Source organism: Chrysoperla carnea, chromosome 3 (genome assembly GCF_905475395.1).
Source record: "Chrysoperla carnea chromosome 3, inChrCarn1.1, whole genome shotgun sequence".
NCBI classification, from domain to species: Eukaryota; Metazoa; Arthropoda; class Insecta; order Neuroptera; family Chrysopidae; genus Chrysoperla; species Chrysoperla carnea.
Window position 1 is genome coordinate 43,627,087 of NC_058339.1, and position 22,500 is coordinate 43,649,586.

At 28.6% G+C, this 22,500-nt stretch overlaps 1 protein-coding gene across 1 annotated transcript in view; it reads right to left on the reverse strand.

Moving 5' to 3' along the window:
* LOC123296050 (protein O-mannosyl-transferase TMTC2-like) overlaps positions 1-19,047 on the reverse strand; it is a 280,446-nt gene extending 261,399 nt beyond the window's left edge. Inside the window, exons 1-3 of the mRNA XM_044877511.1 lie at positions 19,044-19,047; positions 18,656-18,982; positions 17,961-18,487 (exon numbers count right to left, since the gene is read on the reverse strand). Coding sequence (XP_044733446.1) covers positions 17,961-18,487; positions 18,656-18,982; positions 19,044-19,047 — 858 coding nt within the window. The remainder of the gene's footprint in view (positions 1-17,960; positions 18,488-18,655; positions 18,983-19,043) is intronic.
* Between the last annotated feature and the right edge of the window lie 3,453 nt (positions 19,048-22,500).

Below are 22,500 nucleotides of genomic sequence, written 5' to 3' on the forward strand. Positions count from 1 at the left end.
TACTGTAAAACAACACGAGCCTCATAAAGTGAAGAATCTGCGGTGATATTGTAGCGACAAACTAGTAAGGGACTCTTGAAAAAAAAAATGCTCCATTATTATGGGTCCCAGTTTTTTAACGACTCTGGAAGAAAAAACAAGCACGGAAATAAAAAAACATAATGACACGTACAAATCTGAAAACTCAAAGAATTAAAATACGGGCTATGAGTGTTATGGTTATAAGAACAGTAAAATCGACCAGAGATTGTAGCGGATAATAGTCGCCAGTGTGTAGAATAAAAGGAATATTCCTCCACGAACTTCAAACGAGTTTCTTAAGGATAAGGAAGGATTGTTTAAAAAATATCTAACAATACACCTACTCAAGCGTCATATATTTCTTGGAATGAACGAACTTTTCTAAATCACGAAATTTAGTAATTTTTGATACATAAATTAAAAATTGCTCAACAGAAATGTCAAAATTGCACACGTTTCTATAATTTATTGATTTTCACCAAGTTGAATAAAATATAATTCCTGCAATTTAAAAGCAAATAATAACATAAAAAAATAATAATAAATCGAAAATATTTCAACAGTAAAACTCGATTAGGTTAGAAAAAAAATTTAAATTATTTTCATTGAATATAATTTTACCTACATTCAACTCGATATAGGTTATACGGGTACAATAATACTTCAAGAAATAATTTTATTGCGTGTTTAAAATAGTTTCACAAATCGTGACATATGATTACATATTCGTTGTAATAAAGTGTAACATTTCAAATTTAACTAATAAACTTCAAACAAAGCTCTAAAGCTGTCTGTGTGTTAGTGAAACTCATAGAAGTGTGTATGTAGGGTAACTAATATTAAATCAATGATATAATATAGAATAATGAGAAATTATAAAATATTGAAGGTGAAATATGTTTTAATAATCCTTTAGTTACTCTTACATCAAAATTTCTTTGGTTTTATGATTATAGACTAAGAGGTGTGTTCTGCTCGTGATATGTAGTCCTTCCAATTTTGTTGTCATTATGTAAAGAGGGGTTTGGTGGGAACCCATTTCGATAATGGTGGATAAAAAAATGCTCATGATATGTAACATGTCTGCACTTTTTCCAATATAATTTACGTCACCTAAGAAGTGAAAATTGAAGTGGGCAGATGACTAGGTCTTGTCAAAGGAGTGAAAAAGAGAGATTAAAAAAATCTTAATTTTTGTTTTGACATTCCTTAAGTTAGGGTGAATTAGATACAATTTATGGACATCTATTAATAATAATCCAAATAATGTTAAGTTTGGAGTTTTTATAAAATAATGTAATTGCCTATAAGTACATTTAGCAATATAATATGTAATAAACCAATCCTTACTAGTCCTTACTAATATTATAAATACGAGAATAACTCTGTCTGTCTGTCTTTCTGTGTGATACACCATCACACCTAAACTAATGAACCGATTTAAATGTTTGGTTCAGAGATAGTGTAGAATCTCTTAGTCCATTAATTTGATTACACAGGTTTGCAACCAAAAGCCAGCACTGGATTTTTAACTGTCTCTTTTAAATTTTGATAAAGTAAAAGTGGGTAACATATTAAAAAACTTCTAATACGTCAAGTTTTTTTGCAACTTCATTTGAACAATCACAAATTTGATTAATAAAGGGGGTTGATTTAATTGGGAACCTTGCAGTCTTGGAAATTTTCAAATCATACCCCAGCAAATTAACGAGAGCTGATATCTGATTAGTTTGTGATACCTCATGCGAAAACAGAAGATGTAAAGCCAGACCAGATTAAAAGTATTATCCCTAGTATCATCTGACTCAATATTTCAGGCATTAATATTATACCTACTTGCCCTTTCAAAATTTCACAAACCATGTGTATTCGATAAATGTAATATCAAATGATATTATTTTCTGAAATAAATTGATTGTGACCTATTCACAAAGACTTAATCTATAATAATAAATTAAAATATATTTATTAATTAGTATTCATGCGTGAGTTGTTATTAATTATATTTTATTAACTTTTTATGTTTTATATTCTTTTGTTGTATTTAAAATATCATTAATTTTTATGAATATTATAAGTGTTTATATCTTAATTTTATTGGATTATAATAATTATTCTTTCATATTTAAATTAATAGTAAAATTTGGTTAGCAGTTAAAAAATAAAATATTTAAATTATAAAGATAAGTTGTGAAATTAATTAATTAACTGATATTGCGATATTTTCCATAACGGTACGATATTGCTATCTCTACACTTTATAATTTTACAATGTTTATTACAAACCAACTATCCGCTCTGATTGTAAGAAATATAATAATTCGTAAAAGTCTTCCTGAATACGAATATTTTACTATTCATGTACAGAACTAAAATTTCTAGTAAATAGTTAAAATGAAATTCTCAACTCAGGCAGTAAGCAGACGTCTGTTGTTCTTCAATAAATTACTTTGGTAACTTTGTCTTTGATAATCCAAGTTAAATAAACTGATATTCCTATTCATTTCTCATAAAGATTGCTCAAAGTCATGAGTTTTTTGTTGTTGTGAGTTTTACTAAATTAAAGTCATTCCGCCCAAAGTACACTATTTTTAACCCCTGAACTAAAAAAAGATTTTATAAGTTTTTAACCCCGGAACTTAAAAAAAGGGGTGTTATAAGGTTGACCGCTATGCGTGTTTAACGGGGAGTGGTCTTAGCTATGTTTCAAGTGCAAGATTAGTGTACCGTACCCGAACTACAAAATTTGCGATGATCTTCAAAATCGATTCAGTTGGAAAAGGTATGACATATGATTTTAACATATAAATAATTACTATGGAAATGAATGGTCAAATAAACCTGGCTCCATTCATTTCGAAAAGTGAAGTTGTAAAATAATTAAGTAATTCAAAACAATAATATATCGGAACAAAGTCAACTCAAAAATTTTAATTTCAATTAAATGTTTTCAAAAATTTGTCCCAAAAAATGATAGCTCCTTAGTATCCTTTTCATCTCATCTGATGTCCATGACCATCACTCTGATATTGATTCAAGAAGGAGTTTTATAAGTTTAAAGCGTTTATCTGCGCGTCTGTGTGTTTCTCAGTGGCGTCTTTGTTGTTCTCGTAGCCTCCTAAACGGTTAAACCAACTCGAATGAGAACATTTTTAACCGAACTAAAAAAAAGGAGTGTTATAAGTAAGACTGCTATGTGTGTGTCTGTCTGTGAGATCGTATCGCCTAAAACGATGAACCGATTTTAATTTGGTTTCGTTTGAAAGGTAATTTAACGGAGAGTGTTCTGAGTTCAAATGCGAGTTTAGGACCCGAAAAATTTTAAAAAGTGGCGACTATCTTCAAAACTAATTAAGGAAAAAGGTATTTTAATGGAGAGTGTTCTAATATATGTTTCAAGTGCGAGTTTAAGGATCCGTAACCGAAAAATTGGACGGGGCTTTTTAAATTTTGTAAATTTCACTTTTTATGAGTTTTTATATACATCCAAAGCAGTCATACTTTTATCGATTAAGACTTAAGTAAATATTTCCTTAAGAAGTTATTTCAAAATAAATTGACCTTCCTATCAGATTCTGTACAATCAACTATAAACTCTCAACACATATGAGTTTAATCAAACGAGAATTTACAATTTAGTCGATCGATTTTTGATTAGCATAAATTTGAAAATAATTGAATATAATATAGTTTCAAATCCATTTATATTTGTATAATCTACTTACTCATACAGCATAAGAGATATAATCTTATTTTCAAAGAAATATATAAAATTATCATATAAGGAAGTTATCAACTGTAGAAGATTATGGTGTTTGTATATCTAAATCCGAGCAACAACTTTCCTGCTACATATACCAAATGCATACGAATGAATTAATTCATGGTATATAGTATGTTTCTGGTATAAAGAATTGAAATTCGTGATTCTAAGTATAGTCTGAAAAAATAGGAAACAGATCATATTTTATGGTCTATGTATTGAGGACTAAAAAATTACTGAAATGGAGTAAGCGTGTTTATTTGACTCTTGATGTTCTTATCAACTAAAAAGAAAAGTTCGAGATATGCCAATATTAAAATGGTGTATTTTTTGCTAATTCAATCAAATGGAAAAGGACCCGTCTTGAAAACCGTTAGAGAACAGACCTCAAAATATAAAAGTTATTCCTTCTAAAAAAAATTTAACAACTTTTGCTTGGAACAGTTTTTCTTAAACGTCACTGTTTAACCATGTAGGCGAAAATTAGGACAAAATATTGGTGTCTATTTTCTCCAAAACTATAAAAGATAAGAAATTGAAAATTTGTAGGTAGCTTCAACTAGAAAGGTCTAGAATATACTTTCGAAAATTTTGAAATTAAAACAAATTAATTAAAATTTTTCGAAGAATTAACTTCCACCAAGCTGGCAATCGTTTTGATACCTTCATTTGGTCCTAAATGCGTGTATTCTTGTTTTTCCAATCCCAAGAGGTGTTTAAAATAACTGCCAGATTTTTTCAGTTTTTACTTGTAGCACATAAAAAGGTTCTCCTGATGGGAAGTGCCTTTCCATTCATTGTTAATGTGATCGAAATTCTACGTCAAATGAACATATAGATGAGAATCTAAAAGTTCAAATAAAACCAAAATAAAATTCTTCGAGAAATTTTAATATAATTTTCTAATTTCGAAATTTTCAAAAGTATCTACTAAATTTTTTAAGTATTTCACAAGACTACTTGTAGCTACCTACAAATTTAAAACTTCTTATCTTTTGGAGTGAATCATGATTTAAATTGGCAAAGACTGCCTGAGTATTACATCTCTTAGGCCGAATTTATTAAATCAAGCTAACGATGCCTTGAAGACAATTTCACTCGAATAATTTTGGCTGATTGTCTAAATAATGTTCCCAATTTACTATTTTAATAATAAAATATTTCATATTCTTAAACAAAACGCTGTCGCAAGGAGTTGATAGAAATTTTTAACTTCCTGCTGGCAATCTGTTTATATGTATAATAGTATGCTTTCTTAATCTAAAATACTTTATATGCTGTTCTACTTAGTCTTTGTGCAACAAAACGAATTTCTGATATCACCATCTAGCATATTGAATACATCACATCATCCATATATTATGAAAATATTTTTGTAACCTAAATAATTCGCAAATATATGCAGAAGTTTGATATATTCTCATAAGATATAGCATGTACGAATACTACATACATTGTATTTACTACATACAGGTAAAGATATGCATTAAATATATAACATTGTAATCGTCTTCTTTGGTAAAAGAACATGATATTCTTCATAATGTTTTTTGTTTTCAACGTTCTTTCTATATATGTGACAACATACACAAATACATATAACTAAAGTCTGTCTGATGTTGTGTCGTTTGATTTCCTTTGAGTATATGGAAATTTTGTAACTGAATAACTGTATATGTAGGGTATCAAACACACGTAAGCAAATAAAGTGTTTGTTGCCTATGCTGCCTGTGTTGCTCGCCTGCATGCCTGTGCTTCTTACTGTCGTCAATATATGTATGATGGCTTTTTAGTATACAATTTTCTATTCGTAAAATGCATTTTTCATTTCTTATCAAGGCTCTGTGTATGTATTTTTGTCGAAGAAAGTTCACTCATTCACATTACAAGAAGTAGTGTATTTGTATTTGTATATATTTCTTGTACGTTGCTGCTCCGCATTGCAGATTACTATGCTTATGCTATTTAAAATTTTCAATAATAAGTAGAAAATTGTTTTTAACTCGAAAACAGAAATTAACAGTTTTGTTTTATTGGAACTATTGAAACTATGTCCCTATCGCACGTTATTGTTCTGATCTGTTTGCTGGTTGGAAGGTAAAACTAAAAAATTACACCAAAAACTGCCTATTTTCATTTAGGTTACCTAGGAATCTGCAAATTTTTTAAATCGATTCAGATTGCCAACAATTTAGAGAAAACGAAAAAATATTATTACAATTGTCAATTTGTATTTTCTTTCGAAATTTTATGTATTATAATTTAACAATATTAAGTTGTAAAGTTACTGGGGGTTAAAAATAACAGAGATAATCTTAAGTAAGAACAATCAAATTTTTGATGTCATAGTAAATATCCTGATCAAACAAAACGCTGTATGTACGTACTAATATTACTATTAATTCATATAGCAAAAATAAAAGTAGCCACAAAATTAAATTTTTTAAGGAATCAAAGAAGTATTTTATTTCTCAATTTAATACCTAAAGTTTCAGAAAAATATCTTGTGTATTTGAATGTTAACTCAAAGTTGCAAGCAAACAGAAATCATTATAGTTTACCTGTTGACCATCTGTTTTGTGATGGACTTTTTTTACAGGTCTTAGGCCAGCCTACAGTAACTGAATTATTTAAGAGTTTATTTTATATAAAATTTTGAATTTTTGGGTTTCGGGAGAAAAAATCTTATTTTGATGTATAGGAAAAATGGTTTTGGCATTTTCAATTTTGTTTTTGTTTGAACTATGAGAAAATCCCCGCAGATTGATCATAAGGAAAAATCTATAAGACCCAAGAGTGTATTTTCTGATCTGATATACAATGGGAATATTTATCTTAAGTTGTACACAAATTTTTATTATAATTTATCAATGAATGAATAAATAATAATTAAATCAGAAAGTAAATAGAATTCCTTTTAAGGCTCATCCACACTACGAGATTGTCAAACGTGAATGTTGTTGTTATGGTATATTGAATTGTGACAATGTAAATGTAATGCAAGCAGCAAGCGGTATTGCATGATGATAGCTTTGTGCTTAATATTCTTACATAATCTGAAAAATATATGATCAATAAACAATGTACATCATTTGTATTCCATGAAACATATCTTTAAAAATATAAAATTTCGTATATTACTTGTGTGCCTTAATCCTATTAAATTGAATTTTAACGTTACCAAAATCTGTCAATGATTGAGAAGTATACAAACAAAAATTTCTATATAAGTCTCATTTTATTAAACTACGAAAGTGCAGCGCTGTAAGGCTAAAAATTTCCATTTACCAAGTACAAGAGCTGAGAATAAGAAACTGAAATCGTTTCGGCAAACAAAGTGGGTTCATCACGACCATCTTATAATTAAAAGATATTACACTTAATGTAGAAGATATTACACTTTGTGATTCTTCTCATCGGTGACGGATGCATACTTCGTTATCTATTATTAAGAACAAAAAAAAAGTGGCTGAAAAAACTACAAATTTATGGAAAGTGATTTGATGTGTTGCGGTGAAGCTTATCTGCGTTATTGTATTAAAATGCAAACTTTTTATGCATGCTGATGCCCGATCCGAGTCGGAAATATAATAAGAAAAAATATGTTCAATTTTAATCCTTGCTTATTTTATAAATGCATTGTAAATTTTCTTAAAAATGAATATAGAAACCTAGTAGTTTGTTAAACTATTCTAAATAGGTTTATAGTAATGAATAAAATGGTTTACTGCCCAGTGATTTTAAAAAGACCAATGAAATCTAAAAAATTAAAATTAATATAATTTTTATCAGTTACTAAGACAAATATCGTATTTTGTCTTTAATAAGAAATACTTATCACACGAATCTTGACGTCAAGAAAAAATGACGCAAAGAATTTAAAATCTGAACAATATAAAAGTTTATTCACTGTCTGCGTATCTTTCGCAATGTTTGATATGAGGGAATATTTTTAGAAAAAAAAAGATAAGACTCGCGTTAAGAAACCATTCTATTGTGTTTATGACCATCAACTTTTCATAGCATCACATGCTATTGTGCATAAAAATCCAGTATTATATTTTTATATAATGTGACAATATCAGCAAACTAAACATCAACAATATTGAATTTTTTTCTATTTACTTGTGACGTCACTTATAGTCTCAAGACATAATATAATATAGAAGTAATAGCACCAATGTTATCAACATATCTATCTAGTGATATGTCTGTCAGCTACCTATACAAGATGCATTAATAGTTTTTGAACCTTCAAACAATCGTACTATGGTCAAATCGACGAAATGTAATCAAGTGTGCTCGGATTTGATTCAACTAGAGATTTTATAAAGATTATTTATTAAATAACTCGATTAAATGATTTTAGACGTTGCAAATTCTCCTATGATAAATGAAAACGTTTTAGGTATAAACAAGAAATTTTATAGTGTAACTTTGTAATGAACTGAAAATAGACAACCTTCCAGGCAGACTGAGAACAGATTTGCATACGAGCTATTCAGGTGCTGCAGCGTAAACATACAATCAGGTGTCAATTAGGCTTGACAAGAAGAACATCAATTATGAAGTCGTTATTTCAAATGCGTACAGCTAACATACTTGGTTGCATGACATGTCTTGCTAAGATTATATTTATTGTCGACAGATATCGTGATACCTACTTTTGTAGTATTTAATCTGATTAAAGTTGTCTGTTGTAGCGATCAGATCCATAGTAGAGTTCAAATGATTTTGGTTGCCGCATATTGGAGTGAGAAATAATTTATTCAAAGTGACCAAACAAGGTGAGATAAAAGAAATTATGAGTACAAATCTGATGAGTTCTGCAAGTGTCATTGAATTCATCAAACAAACATTGAGTAAGACATTAACGATATAAATGGCAATACTTCTGATAGAAGCCGTAGACTTTAACTCATCATATAAATATAATGTACTTTTTTGTAATGTTTTTAATTAACTTTTATTACTTGTGTTCTTTCTAATAAAATTTCTATAAAATTATTTGTCCCATGTCATAATGACTTATGGCCACTTTCCATGGTAACCATAATGGGGAAAGTACAATGTACTATCCTTACATAAATAATAATTCTAAAACTTTCTGCTCTCTTTTTTCCAAAATTAGGTTCCTACGTAATTTAATTTTCTTTTCCATACTTTAAAGGTAGATATTGCAAATATTCAAATATTTTCTGCTTTTCCCAAAGTTTGTGTAGGTACTCCTACTGAAAAGTATAGTATTGTATAATGGAAATGTACATATTTGCTTATTCCTCATTTTAATATCATGGAGTACCACAAATTGAATGCGGCTTACCTCAAGAAGTAAACAAGTTTTTGAAAAACTAAATAAAAAATACATTCAATTATGGTATGAAGCCTGTTTTTTTCTTGTAATAAAAAGATACTGATGAACATTTTTAAAAGTTAATGTAGACTGTAGTTTCATGTAATAAATTTATAGTATATATTCTATGATATTATATAATATAGTCAATATAATTGCATAGTTTATAGTTTCTGATATGTTTAGATAAGCAGTGTGAAAATGGAACATATATACATGTATATGTTATTTATCTTGTTGTTGAAGCTTTTTCTGTAGATATTGTACATACTACTATGTCTACTCTCTACACTATGATCGTTCACAGTCTGGTATAGTTTAGAGACTCTGGTAGAGTTTAGATTGGTAAAGGTAGCTTGGTTGTCAAATTTATAAAAATTTAGTTTACAAATTGTTTCTTGTTTACAACTCCATTTATCAACCGTTTCTAAATTTGTAATTTTTCTGTCATTATTTTACATGTATAGTATTGTCACTATAAGTGTCTTGTAACGTAAACGGTTGATAAAAAACCATCGTAGAAGAACACGAAAATCACTGTAGTTAAGCCTTCAAATTTCTTTAAGAATCATCGCAATTTCGATTCATTGTATATTAACGATCTATTATTTTATGTAACGCCAAGAAAAAACATGAATGTACTTTAAGGTTTATTTTTATTTTTATCCAACCAAATCATAAATCTTTGATTATATAGCCAAGGATGAAAAATTTTATTGTGATGTTACATTGTATAATGTTTAAAAAAAATTAATAATTCATCACATTTATTTCGTATTGATTATTTCGTTATGAACAACATTTAATTGACTTTTGGTAAGCCTTGGAAGCAAGTAATTTTCGACCAGTCTACTCTAGAGGTTCAGTTAATAAGGGTGTTCTTTTTTACCAATTGCGATTGCGGTATGTTTAGGGCAGTGGGTTTGATTCCCGCCTTTATAACAAAAATTGATTTAAGTAACAATTGTATATAGTGAGTGTAATGCGTCAAGGTGTTACACAGCCTCTCAATAATAATTTAAAAGCATATATAATTAAAAAAGCGAAATTATAGCGAAAAAGGAAATAAAATTTATAAAAGGTACTACAACGGATATCTGGCTAATGGAGTCTTCTAAATGAGTTTCGGTACTACCGAATCTTCCCGACTATCTACTAACCGAACAAGTAAGCATTCTTGACTTCATGGTTCACAAAACTAACTCAATGAGAACTTTTTTTTATCAGTAAACACATTGGCAATCAAGAAATTAGACCAATTTTAATATTTTTCCAAAAGCTTGCACTTTCAATTTTCAATTAAATCTTCAAAAATTTCCCAATATTCAACTTGAATATTTGAATCAAACGTTCATATTTGAATCAAATAAATATAGTTAATTAAATTCCATGATCCTTGTAACTTTTCATTTAGATATTTCAACTATTTTTTACCATTATTAAACATACACAGTATATTTTTTTCATACATGCTTAATGAGAAAATATTGGAGCAAAAACTATTACGTACTCAACGAGTATATAACATAGTTTATTATTATTTTAAATGAAATGAAAAAGTTCCTCGAACAAAACGATTGAAATATACCGGTATCGGATACAAAAAAATAGGACAATCATTGTAAATATGTATATATTTTGTACACTCTTTGTGTTTGTATATACAAAGTGAAATTATCTGTTAACAGTGAGATCCTTACGATCCACATATTCAACTTCCCCAATGATGGAAATAGCTGCTAAGAACACTGTTATGTTAATTATCGTATAAAAAACAGATATGTGGAGCAAAGAGGTTAAATGTGCGCTTTTTATGCACGAGGTATTGAGGTACCGTTTTTATGTCCGAGGTATACAGCTTCATCAAATTTTACAGAAAAAAATACCAAGGGATAAATTAGTGTGTCAATTTAAAGTATTATTTTTCTCCCCCTTTCAACGCTCCAATTTCTATGCTTTATAGAGTAATCACATTTTTGTTATTGCATAGGGATTGGGGCATATCTAAGAGAGCTATCACCTTTTATTCACAATATATAATGTACTTGAATGTTTTTAAACATACTCACACACATGCATACACACAGATATCAATTTTAAAGTGGTTGGTCCAGATTAATCGATGGTCCTAGCCATGAAATCATAATAAATGCTGGTTTCTGTTAAAACTTTCCTATACTCCGTAAAAAATTATTATAATTTGTGCGTATTTGAATTTAAACTTGGCGGCGAAAATAATTTTTTAATTCATTAAAATGAGTATTTGGCTGCTTAAAATTAAAACGTTGCAAAAAAATATAGCCTAAAATCAATTTATTTACTTGTTGGCTAAAGAAAAAATTTTCCTACTAGTAATTTTTTTTGGTTTATTATTCATTTCTCAATAAATTTCACGGTAACTTATATTTTTATTGCACAAACAGAAGCCTGAATATTTCAAAAAGAAATTTTCAGTTTTTACAACGGGTAGCATAATCCAAGAAAAGTTGGCAGGATGTTACTTTCTCGTAAAACTCTCAACAAATGTAACATTTTTTAAAAATTATTTCACAAAAATTTACTCGGTAAAGTATGATCGAAACTTCACTGTATGATAGATAATAACTATAATAAAAAATTATTTTTCCTTGTAATCTTATATTTTTAATAAAAATTATCGGCAAAAGAACTTCCTTAAGTATAAAACAGCAAAAAATTATAAAATCAAAATTTTTCTATAAATCTAAATGATCGTTGTCCAAAAACCTTTAAACTTTTATTGAACTCGATAATTCAAAAAGAGTCCTCGAACACGCACCTTAACCTTCCACAGCTAATTGTTCTTAAATCTCTCACTTAAACACCACAACAGTTTCTATGTATAAACTCAAATCACAATAGCAACAAAAAATAGTACAATAACAAAAAATTTACTTTAACAACAGCCACAAAATGAAGTAATTAAATGGTGAATACGAAATCGAATTTTGAATGTAACTTTGAACGTGTACCTGCATTTATTTGCGCTCCTACCATATTTATCAATTTTTTCCGAGACAAAAAATCAATTTAAATTTTCAATAACTTTATCGATTTATAAACAAGAATACGCTCTTAAATATTTAAAACGATAGAAAATGTTTTAATAAAACTTAGATTATAAGAGTGTAGATGGAGAAAGACGATGCATTTAATAATATGTACATATAATTAATAGAAAACAATTTATTTGCTATATAGAAATTTATTAAAAGTAATAACTATTCACAATATTTATTGCCCATACTGAACTACTAAGTGCATGTTATAAGAAATTTCTAAACGATAAAAGCAAGTTTAAATATCACATCGTAAAAACATCGTAAAACGTTAATTAGCATTGATAACTATATACTATTTATATAGTGTGACTATAAAATCTATCCAACATGTGTATTCTACTTTCCTGCATTTTCTATCTATTTATTGGTATGTTTAAATCACTTGAACCATTATTACCTGTATAGTTTTATAAATTTGAACGGTGTTTTAAATTTATTCGGTAATATTAATTTTGATATTATAAATTTAAAAATGTGATCTTTTCGGAAAATTAAACACATTAGATTTGGTTTGCTTAACCGTCTTAATTTGTTTCCATTTCATTTCTCTTATAAACATTTTTTTATGGTCTGAGTCTAAATCAATTCTGAAAATTTAAGGGGGAAGGGGAGGGTTTGTCCGGTTATTTAAATAAATAAAATGATTTAAAAAGTAGGTATATTTAACATTGGTCTTGTGGGAAAACGGCAGATGGATGATGATTTCGTAGATTTCTCCAAATATATGGTGGAAGTTAAGAAAAAACTTTAAATTCAAGTTAAAACCTTGTAAGTTAAAGAAAACAAATAAGACCTGTTGTGCCCGATTAATTAAGGATGTATGAGCTCGGTTGTAGGAACGATATATATTTTTTCAATTTTGGTGGTGAAGTGGTGAATTATGTTACAACTTGACAATACAAGAAGAAAAGTAAGAAAAATTTTTGCGATATCTAGTACTTATCAAAATATCGAAAATTGAATTTTTTTTAATTATTTAGCTTTCAACATTTCGAAAATCAAGGCAGATATCAAAAAATTTTAATAACAATTTTAATAAGTAATAACAAAATTTTAAATTTTAATAAGTAATAACAAAATTGATCATCAAAGTTTAAAATAAGATTCAAATAATTTCAACCACAAGTCTTAACTTGCCTTGGTTCTCGTACTACCTTTAGCGTTTTAAAACTAGTTTCTAAGTTATTTAGTAGACTATTACAAACTGGACAATCTTCAGTTTTAAGATGAATTGGATTAGAGTAGTTCGCAGTATGTTTACTTCCAAAATAAAATCATACTCATTATTTTCTTGGATTAAAATTTTAGCTACTTCATTGAAACTGTTAACTGTTAAAATAGCTGATAAAGGACCCAGTTTAAAAATGAGCTTTCCTGATATAAGAAAATGTTTAAATTCTTATACTGGATACAATCGATAGAAATTAAGCTATTAAATTGGTCCAATAATATTTTAAATTTCAATAAGCACATTATGCGGGTAGAGGTTCATAATGTATTTTTAACACCGGAATCAAAAAAAGGGTGTTATTTTAAAAAGGTTTGGCTGCTATTTGTTTGTTTCTGTCTGTCTGTCTGTCTGTGGCACCGTAGCGCCTAAACAGATAAATCATAACAATGCATTAACGATACAAAAAACTATATACAAAGGCTTATCTTTCTCCTTTTTCATTTTAAAACAATGCTATCGATAAAATTAAAATAAAAGTCTGATGCGATAGTTGCAAGGTCTCTAGACACAAAATATGTGTAAAACGCACTAAAACACAAAATTTTAAGCTGACTTTTAGAAAATATTTATACATTGAAGGAGAAAAAATTCTCTTTGACACTGGTCGGATCCCGTTCTAAGATTTTCACGTAGAAATTTTGGGTTTTTTCGTATTTCTTCCTCGATTTTTGATAACAGAAAGCTTTGTTTGCAAAATTAAAAACTCAAAAGTTTTTAGATAATTAAAATGCTTTTTTGTTCGTTACGTGTTTTTTGACAACGATCTCATTGTATTGGTAGTTATCTTTACAATTTTACACATTTATATACGGAGGTAAAACAGCAACAGAATAGATTACTAAGTAATTTTTATTTTTTTCTATGTAAATTTAAGTAACTTAAATTCACATCTAGTATTACAAAATACACATACACGTATATTACATACGAACAGTTTGTCACCTTACAATGCAAGGAGATAGCAGGAGAGAATATTATGACTCCTTGCATCAAATCTACTGCTACCATCAAGTACCCTCTTGTATTTATACACTCTACAACTCTGTATGTACTCACATAAAAACATAAAAACTTTTTCGATCTTAGTGACGGTACCATACTAGATAACAGCGCGAAAACGTGACACATTAACACGTAGTACCGCCTGCTAGTGTCGCAACGGTGCCTGCAGCATGATCTATGTTATATGTGTATGTGTATATGAAGATTGTACTTATTAACTCAAACCCAATTCGACATAAAATGCAAACACCCTTATATGTTGTTTTAACTCAATACACACCTACTAACTGCTCTTGATAACTTTTAGTTGTGTATAGAATGGTTCTCGTATGCTTGCATTTTGTACTCTCAAGTTCAGCAAAAATTATCCAAGAATTTATACCACTACTAGCTCGATACCCACCCGCTTCGCTGAGTTTCAAAGTAAAGATTGATGAAGAACACCGTGTTTTATCCTTCACTTCCCTTGCTTTCACTTATCCCCTTTCCATTACACTCGAAATAATAGTAGGGATTGTTTTACATAGGTAAAATATATGTACAATTTTTTTAAATGTAGAACAGTTATAATTATTGGATTATATCAGAAAAGATGGCCATGAATTGTTTTACATTGACTATTTTTATAGAAATCTGTAATTTATGGTAATGTCAGATTAAATTATCTTTATAAATTATAGCTCTATTGTTATTTGTATTCTTATGTATGAGCTATATTATTGCTAAGTTTCATACAAATCCATTAAATAGGTTTTTGCGGAAAAGCGTAACAAACAAACAAAGAAACATTATTACTTTCACATTTATATCAGCGTGGTTCAAGTTATAACAGCCAATCTTTATCAAATGATAGATGACGTTAAAATAATGAAAATTTTGTTAATATGTTTAGAGCCGCGAAAGAGTTTTTTTTTTTTTTAAATATAGGAAAATTTTAACACACATTGTGCGGGGGTGCTGTTTTTATTGTAGCATTTGTGCTAGAGAACTATTTCTTAAATGGTTGATGGCACACCCATGTCCAGCATCGGTTTTTCCTTTAAAAATAATCATTTTAAACATGAAGGATCCTCATACTGTCAAATTTTTTTAAGCAGGTGTTTTAGCAAAATTCACAGAAAAATCCATTTTCCTCCCAAATTTCGACACCTTTTCTTTAGAAAAGGCCGCTTTCCCGCCTAACAGTGTATTGAGCAATCTTCATTATTTGTTATCTACCGTTGGATAAAGTGTTGTTAAAACTTAGACCACCGTGTACACGTAGGTAGTAATATACCTTCAAATTTCACACAAAAGTTAATCATGGTATAGGATATCAAATAACTTTTACGTCGAACTGTAAATGCTTCTGTGACAGCAATTTTTGTTTTTTTGTTTTTTGTTTGTTTTTGTTTTTTTGTTTTTGCAAATTATTGTTCTTTGGAGAAAAAAAAATGGCATCTTGTTACAAATTTACTCCTAAATCTTGCCATAGGTACTTACTATACTCGGTTTAAAAAAACATGAATGGTTTCGGTAATTATTGTAGATACGTTCAAGTATTATAACTCGCAGTATACTACACCAAAATATATATAAGAAGTTTTTTTTTCTTTTTAAATGAATTTTATTAAAAAGTTTCGACTTAAACTTTTCATTTATACTAATGTGCTTCGCATAGTACTTTCCACATTTCTTCTCATTTAGTATATGTGAATTTTCATGAGTTTAAGTATGGAAGCAGAAGAAAATAAGGTATATGTTGAGGAATTAATATGTATTTAATTTTGTATTAAGTTAACTACATAAAGTATAGTACCAACCTTCCTACTGTGATTAACGTAAATAAAATTACGAAAAAAGAAAGATTAAAAAAATATTTCATGTATTCGGCTACAGTTTCATTTTTACTTTTTTTTTTATTTAATGAGATTATGTACAGTTTCTAATAACTTTCTTTTATTAAGTGTTTTGTGAAAATAAATGTTCGTTTTATTTAATAAGGATTTTATTGAAATATGTATGCTGTAAGCAATAGGTAAACTTTATGTAACTCAAGTAAATCAAACGTCTGAAAACTTCCGGAAGAGTTTTAAAAACATAGCCAGTCATGCCAAAAACAAGTACAGTAAGGTATTGGTTTTATTGATTTTGAACGTCGAATATACAATTTTGTTCTATGTCTCTTCAAATATAAACATAATAGTTTATTTGATAGCTTCGTTATTGGTATGTGAGAGACTAAAAAAGTTTAGGGTACTGTAAGAACGACCAAAGATGTATAGAATATTTAAGCTTGACACAATTTATTTCAATCGAATTTCTTTTTCTAGTTAAGAAAATTGGGCCAATTTTGGAACGTAAAAAAAAAACGAAACTTTATAATTCCGAAATAGCTATACTATTTTTGAAATTATGCCCCTGCATTTTTTTAAATTTTTTGTCAAAGCCAAAAATTGTGGAGACGCAGTTTTATGTTATTTGAAAAAGTGAACAATGCAGATATTAAAGAATAGTGCCTTTTGAACGGGATCTAGTAAATAAATAAAAAGTGTAAAAATTTACGCGGGACCTAGAAAATTTTGCAATGCCCTTTCAGCATAATTATTGAATATATGCATTTTTTTGATACTCTGATGAGAAGAATGACTTGAAATTTCGAAAATTCCCATATTTTTGTGATATTTTAATTTATTTGTTATGACTTTTTTTCAAATAACGAACTTGGTGTGATCGAGACAACTGACAAAATTCTTCAATTCTCTTTTATGATTCCCCCAATCAGCGGGTTTATACTATTCATTGAACTAAATAATTTATAGAAAGCTTGTCACATCTTTGAAGATTATAGCCCTAAATATAATAGAAGGGTGCTTGTATTGTGACTATGATTTGTAATTTTGTAAATTGTTAATTCTTTGATAAATCACTTTTAATAGACAATTTTATTATGTGTGTATTTTTTATTTTATCCATTCACCCATGTAGTTGTTTGGAGATAATAAGGATGAATATTTTCTTCAAATGGAAACCTGTCATGAGCCGTAGGTGATATTAAAACGATATTTTTTTCATGTTTCTTGCAGAACCTTCGATTTTCAATAAATATTTTTAAATTTTTGTGATAAAAAACTCAATGCCTAATTTAGTTAATGATTTTCCACCAAATATATTGAGATTACGAAAATTGTTCTCCCGATTTATCTTCTTTAAAACTCGTCTTGATTTGTCAAAAGAAGGTTTAAAAACTTTTTGAAGAAAATTAATGTACAATATAAGACTTAAATAAGTATCTTATCTTACTTGGTTTGAGACGCTTACTATAAAGTAAGAAAAACTTCTTCATCATTCTTAAGTCTAAAAAACCTTCTTTTTTCATAAAATCTTTCTGACATATGTTCTTTATTGAAAACGCAAGTACGTTACTCATTTATTTGGAAATAAAGTTCCTCAATTATGATAAAGTATTATAATTAATGACTAGTATATTCTATATTAATTTTCATGAATAAATAATAAACCAAACCTTACCTTTTGATTAACTTTCACTGGTGAATGAATGAAATCATACAGAGCACACACAGCCAACACTGATATACCAGTCTCTTTACTTAATACAGCCGCTGTTGCACATAACACACACGTTATAAAAGCTACCCATTGTTTAACCACACGCATTGTACACACTGTACCTTGTTTATTGTTACATTTACACCATAATCGATTTCTAGTATTCTCATTATTATTATTATTATTATTATTATGATTTGATGCCGTCGTAGAAGACAACAAGTTATTATCATATTCACCATACCATAAATGATGATGATGATAATGGTGGTGATAATGCGTTCTTAAGCTATCCTCACAATTATCAATTTTAAATAAATTATTATTTACACGCATACTATTATTATGTTGTCGTAAATAATGTGGCGACCTATGATTATTATTATTATTATTATTATTTGTAACAAATGTCGATAATGCAGATAACATTAAATTATGTTTCATACAACAAAAATCATTTGGTGTTGTAACATTTGTTACTTGATTCACTTGATTACGTAAATATACAAAAAAACTATGATATTTATTTGATGCCGTACTACTATTAGATGGCGCTGATGTTTGAGTTGATGACGTAATATCATCACTTTTATGTATTTTATGATTTTTATTACGAAATTTTTTATTATCAATAAAATGTCTTTTTGTAATATCACAACATAAACAATGATGATTCGATGATAATGATGATGTATTCATTCCACCGCTGACACCGCTTGAATGATTAATTTTAATTGTTTTAAAACATATGTTATCACGATATTTAATATGTAACACGTAAATTAAAAATGATAGTAAATAAAAATTACATGCGGCTAAATCAGCACGTCCAACTATACCAGCTACAGCTTCTGTATGTATTGGATGTGATGCAAATAATAAACCAGCAACAGCTGGTCCAATATTACCACTACCCGGTGGTAGTACGGTACGTGCCACACGTACAACAAGTCCGGTAGCTAACACATGTAGCAACACATTCACTAAATGATAGCCCCATGGTTGAAAGCCACCAAGTAAATAATTAAGACGAAATGTGAAAACGCATAATGGCCGGTATGAACCGTGTGAGCCAGCATCACTTAAAGATGTGCCCCAAAAATCATTTTTCAGTAGATTATACCAAGATGTTGTTGGTAATAAGTCTGGATTGCTGAGAATTGCACGCCTGAAAAAGAAAAGAAACTGTTAGCAAAGGATAATTTTCAAAAAATTTTATAAAATGTGCTATCAAATTAAAGAAGTGGCGAGTAAAAAAAACTATACGATGGTGTGTGTTGATTTGTAAGTTTGGTTGAACATTGTTTAGCATTAGACCTACCATACAAAAAGAAAAACTGGTTTCGATTCGATCTTTGCATAGCTTTCATGTTTATTTCCGTTGGACACGAAAATTATCGATGACAAAATGATTTAATCGACAGCTTACTTATAGTTCTACCTGAATTTTCCATTATATAGATAAAATTATTAAAAAAATAAATATAAATATAATGACAATATTTGGAGTTTTGTCTTTGATGATAGACTCGATATTATAGTTCCAACCGGGGTATAGATAAAACTACCATCAATTGTAATAATTCCAGGGAAACTTTTTCGTTATGGTTGCATAACAACATGGACTGATAGGCAGCGATGGCCCGATAACTCACTTTGATCAAAATTATATTCACTATCCTTCATAAAATTCAAAATTTTTTCAAAAAATCTATGGCATATATCTCAATCTGGTGTTGAGGTTGGTTGAAAAAAATTTGATTTGGTGCCAAGTGGAAGATAAATCCATCGCTACCTTTCTGTCAATGTTTCACAATTCAGAGTCAGGTAAGAAAACCTTTTGAAATAATTCTTAAAGAGGGCTTATATCTCTTTTTTGATTGAGCTGACGTTACTTTAAATTATAGGAAATTAAACAAACTAATTTCCGTTTGAATGCATCTTGTAAAGTTACATTTATAAGGAGCTCTAAGGACGCATATATTCATACTTCGAGAATAATGTATTTACTACGCAATTTTATTACTAGGTAAACATTTTATACACAGGCTATAGTAAATTGTTTTTCTGGAAAAGAGTCGTATAAAGGTGACTTCGAACCGAAAGTAAATGCATGATATAACTACAGTATTAGCGTTTATTACATTTAGAGTTTATACATCTGAATTTGTCTTTACACACTCTAGATCGAATACTTTATGGATTTTATTTCGTTCTGTTGTTTTTTATTATTTTTATGTTTGTGTCAGGTTTTATATTTCGTGTAAAAGGATTTAAACTATGTGCTTCAGTGGTTTCTCATACTATTACTTCGTTGTTGTTTTTTTGTTTTGTTCTTTATCACTTTTATAGAGCGCTGCTGCAGTATTACTTCAATTCTATTATAATACTATATCACCATTTTTTGCGGGTATATGTAAATCTGGGCATCAATTTTTAACATTTTCCGAGAGAAATAATTTTATTGTTAAAATTCTTACGGAGTTGTAAAACAAGGGGGTTAAGAACATAAATTTCCTTGCAGAAATTACCAATACAAGACTAGAAATTATCATCAATATGGGAGAGTTTTATTTATATTATTTTTATTTTTAAATCTAAGATAATTTACTACAATACTTTTTGGTATTATTTAAAAATATGAACTGGTACCTCAACGATTGTCATGAAAATGTATAAGGATGCAGGGGTTTTTTGGGGCGAAAAGTCGATCTAGCAAGGTTTAATTTTTAAAAACGTTTTTGTTGGTGGTTTTAGGAAAAACGAAACATACATTGCAAAATATGACTCTCTGACATCTATTGGTATATATCGTAGTTGACGAAATAAAGTACATTACCGACATTCAAATTGACATTTGCATTTGCATGGAGATATTTTGAATGGTTCTTATATTAGTGATAAATTTGTGTTTTTTCAACTCAAAAATACCGAGCAAAGCGGTCATTCAGGTTCTTATTTTAATCTAATGATGGTCTTATTACAAAGCAAAGCAGCAACCAAGATTATAATAGGATATGATCTAATGATGGTACTACGATGCTAGTTATCACTCAAATATGTTGGGATTACTCAAAAAGAAATCGTTTTTTTACTCAAAAATAGGAAGTAGAACAGAAATATTAAATAAGAAGAACCTACTATTAGAAAATATGATATGGAGAACAATCACAAAAGAGAAGTCGAGATACAACTGTGGTTGATGTTCAATCGGACATCTAGCAAACAGGGAAGTTGGCTGAAAGATGAAAAACGAAGGTTTAATTGATGTTTTTATAGATACAACATAATAAGCATTTGTAATTTTCTAATTCAGATTTTCTCAAAGATGTAGGAAAAGTTGAGCATAGTACTATTTAAACAAGTCTGCTGTTATATAAAATATTTTGGAATATTTTATCAAAGTAGGAAAGGCCTAACTGTTGAGGCGTTCTTTTATCAGATATTATGATGATACTTATGACCATTTGTCAAATAATGTGCTCAGATTTTATATTTAGATATTTTAATGCCCAGATTCAAATACCCATTCCTCATAGTGGAGTATGTGATGGGTTATTTACGTACCTACTACCTTCTTTTGTTTGTTTTTGTTATTTTCAGTTAGTTCTGTTTACCATATACTTATATTAGAGTTGGGTTTATATAAAAATATTTTTGTAAACACAATGTTCGTATGTGAGTATAAATGTATGTGTACCATACCATATTTTACTTAGTAAACACAGTTCTTGAAAATGTATTTTAAAAAAAGAAGTTTTATTCCATATTGAACATTGAACATAAAATACTATTTTAATGTTAGTATTACCGATTTAAATATCGGATAATATAATATAATATGAGAATCTTGGGACATATTCAATTGAAAACTTGTATTTTTATTGAATTATATAGCGTGTTCATAGATAGAATTAACAAAAGAAATGGACTAAGAGCCAGAAAACTGTTGATTGCCCAGGGCTAACCTCAAAGGTAGTAAGTTTATCAACTTCGCATCAGATAAAACAGTTAGTTTTTATTGTTAATAAAACTAACACTATAAATTATAGACAAACAAAACAGATAAAAAGAATTCGTTGAGTTTGAAAAATTACACATTGTGTCTAGAGCACATATTGCCCCTTTGGTCAATCCACTTGACATAAATACAAGACATTCGGGTTTGACACTTGGTTAGTGTGAATTATATTTAATTCTCGTTAATAAAGATTGACGACTCGACAAGCTATTTGGTTTTATAGTTTACACCAGTGTGCCTTAAAAAAAACGTTAATTATAAACGAAAGAATTTGACGTCAACAAACTCAAACAATAAATAAAATATTGATTATCCTTGATCGCTTTTAGAAAATCACACAGATACTAATTACTAAAATAAAAATAAAAAGTAAGAATTCAAATAAAATCGAAAAATAATATAAAACAAGTGAAAACAAACAATTGACTGAGTTAATTGTTGAAATACCATGTATATACTGTGTTGATTACACTGTCACAT